The sequence below is a fragment of the Penaeus monodon genome, chromosome 24 (assembly GCF_015228065.2).
Source record: "Penaeus monodon isolate SGIC_2016 chromosome 24, NSTDA_Pmon_1, whole genome shotgun sequence".
NCBI lineage: Eukaryota > Metazoa > Arthropoda > Malacostraca > Decapoda > Penaeidae > Penaeus > Penaeus monodon.
The window spans coordinates 35034959-35036078 of record NC_051409.1 but is presented as its reverse complement, the minus strand read 5'-3'; the positions used below and the strand labels follow the sequence as shown (position 1 = coordinate 35036078).

The 1120-nt window shown below is 37.5% G+C and overlaps 1 protein-coding gene across 1 annotated transcript in view; it reads right to left on the bottom strand.

The window, feature by feature from the left end:
- Positions 1 to 566: 566 nt before the first annotated feature.
- LOC119588740 (probable E3 ubiquitin-protein ligase HERC4) overlaps positions 567 to 1120 on the bottom strand; it is a gene marked incomplete in the record, with an annotated part of 34030 nt that continues 33476 nt past the window's right edge. Inside the window, 1 exon segment of the mRNA XM_037937381.1 lies at positions 567 to 938. Within this exon segment, the coding sequence (XP_037793309.1) occupies positions 777 to 938 (162 nt within the window).

Below are 1120 nucleotides of genomic sequence, written 5' to 3'. Positions count from 1 at the left end.
TTACTAAATTTTTGATTGATGGACGAGATGGTTAGAAAAAAAAAAAAGTTGTACAACCTTTGAAATTGTTTGTTATATACAATATCTCAGTAAACATACAATCTATATATCACTTTCCCACCAAACATTCCAAACAAAATACAAGAACAAAAAATACATACATTTTTTTATTAAAATGTAAATAACTCTATAAGAGATCAAACATAAAAAGATTTCTTATCAAAATACAGACTAGTATTAAAAGCTCTAAACAGACTTGGCCAAAAGCTAAACACACTTCACCACTGGCATTTAGCATCTGACACGAAAGACATCACTGCGAAGACACAAACAGGAAAAAATAAGTTAAAATCTAATACTTTCCCCGTTTCCCCCTTTCCCCCACCCCCTTAAGTCTGACTTTTACCTCCCCCTTCTCCCCCTCCCTCTATTCCCTCTGTCCCGCATGGTTAAATCCAAGGATATCATGAGGCACATATCTGGCACTTCAATATGCTTCAAATAGAAGATAGTCAGTTGTTCACATTCACAGTCAATATCACAAGAATCCACACTGAGGAACCACATCCTTTTCTCTACTTCCTGGCATATGCTTAAGGACAACCAAATGCTACGCTATTTTATAACTCGCGGCACTTGAAGAGCAAAAGCATTTTCTACAAATTCAGTGACTCATTCCACTGATCACACCATTCACAATGGCTTTATCTGTGAATTCAACCTTGAAACATTTCTCTCAAAATGAGATCTACATATTTATCACCTTTTTCCCACTCTTACACCAAACCAAAGCCTTCACTCTGCTGGATGGCCTGTAGCAACTTGTACCGCAGTTTCTCCTTGGTGTTATAAACAGGCAAGTCAAGCTGGGCAATACACGTATGGGCGACAGGGAGGTATGAGTCATCGGCTGTCGACTGGATGATCACCTTCAGCGACTGCCAATTGGAAATGGTTGGGGGGAAAATTAGATTTCAGAGCTTGAGTATTTCTACTGACGTGCACACCAGTCGACAAAAAAATAATGGAAAAAATTAAACAAATAAAGAGAGAGTGAATGGCTATTACATTGTAATTCATTTACATTTAGCACAGATTATAGTGAAAGCTCCTCTTTAAA